Source organism: Sinocyclocheilus grahami, unplaced genomic scaffold (genome assembly GCF_001515645.1).
Source record: "Sinocyclocheilus grahami isolate Dianchi unplaced genomic scaffold, SAMN03320097.WGS_v1.1 scaffold32.1, whole genome shotgun sequence".
Classification (NCBI taxonomy): domain Eukaryota; kingdom Metazoa; phylum Chordata; class Actinopteri; order Cypriniformes; family Cyprinidae; genus Sinocyclocheilus; species Sinocyclocheilus grahami.
This window is the reverse complement of record NW_015505211.1, coordinates 3,730,831-3,731,227: the sequence shown is the minus strand read 5'-3', so window position 1 is coordinate 3,731,227 and position 397 is coordinate 3,730,831. Positions and strand designations below refer to the sequence as shown.

The 397-nt window shown below is 40.3% G+C and overlaps 1 protein-coding gene across 1 annotated transcript in view; it reads right to left on the bottom strand.

The window, feature by feature from the left end:
* The window catches only part of LOC107578695 (protein furry homolog), a 58,066-nt gene extending 57,675 nt beyond the window's left edge, over window positions 1-391 (bottom strand). The window contains exon 1 of the mRNA XM_016264627.1: window positions 294-391. Coding sequence (XP_016120113.1) covers window positions 294-390 — 97 coding nt within the window. The 5' untranslated portion in view covers window position 391. The remainder of the gene's footprint in view (window positions 1-293) is intronic.
* Between the last annotated feature and the right edge of the window lie 6 nt (window positions 392-397).

Sequence of the window (397 nt, the reverse complement as noted above, 5' to 3'; positions counted from 1 at the left end):
ATTAAAACACAGTCACTGCATAACATCATAGTGTTGTGTCACAAAGTTTCACGCGTTGAGCTTTATCACAGAAACAAATTGTAGGCTATCAACTGACTGACTAAGAAAAAATACCAGAAACATGAGTTTGATGTCCTGTGTGTGAGATAAAGATGGGAGTCTAAGACTTGGCAGGACATTAAAGACAAATCTAACTAAATTACACATTAAGAAGCATGACTTGCTTCTCATAACACATCAAGAGATTAAAGACAGCGGTGTGTCTGACTTCCAAAGCAAAACCTGAGCAGTACCTTCTTTGAAGATAGTGGGTCTTTTTCTCGGCTGGATCTTCCTGAACTTCCCTTTAAAGTCCGCTGGAGCGAACATATGCATGGAGAGACTAGCCATCTGGACC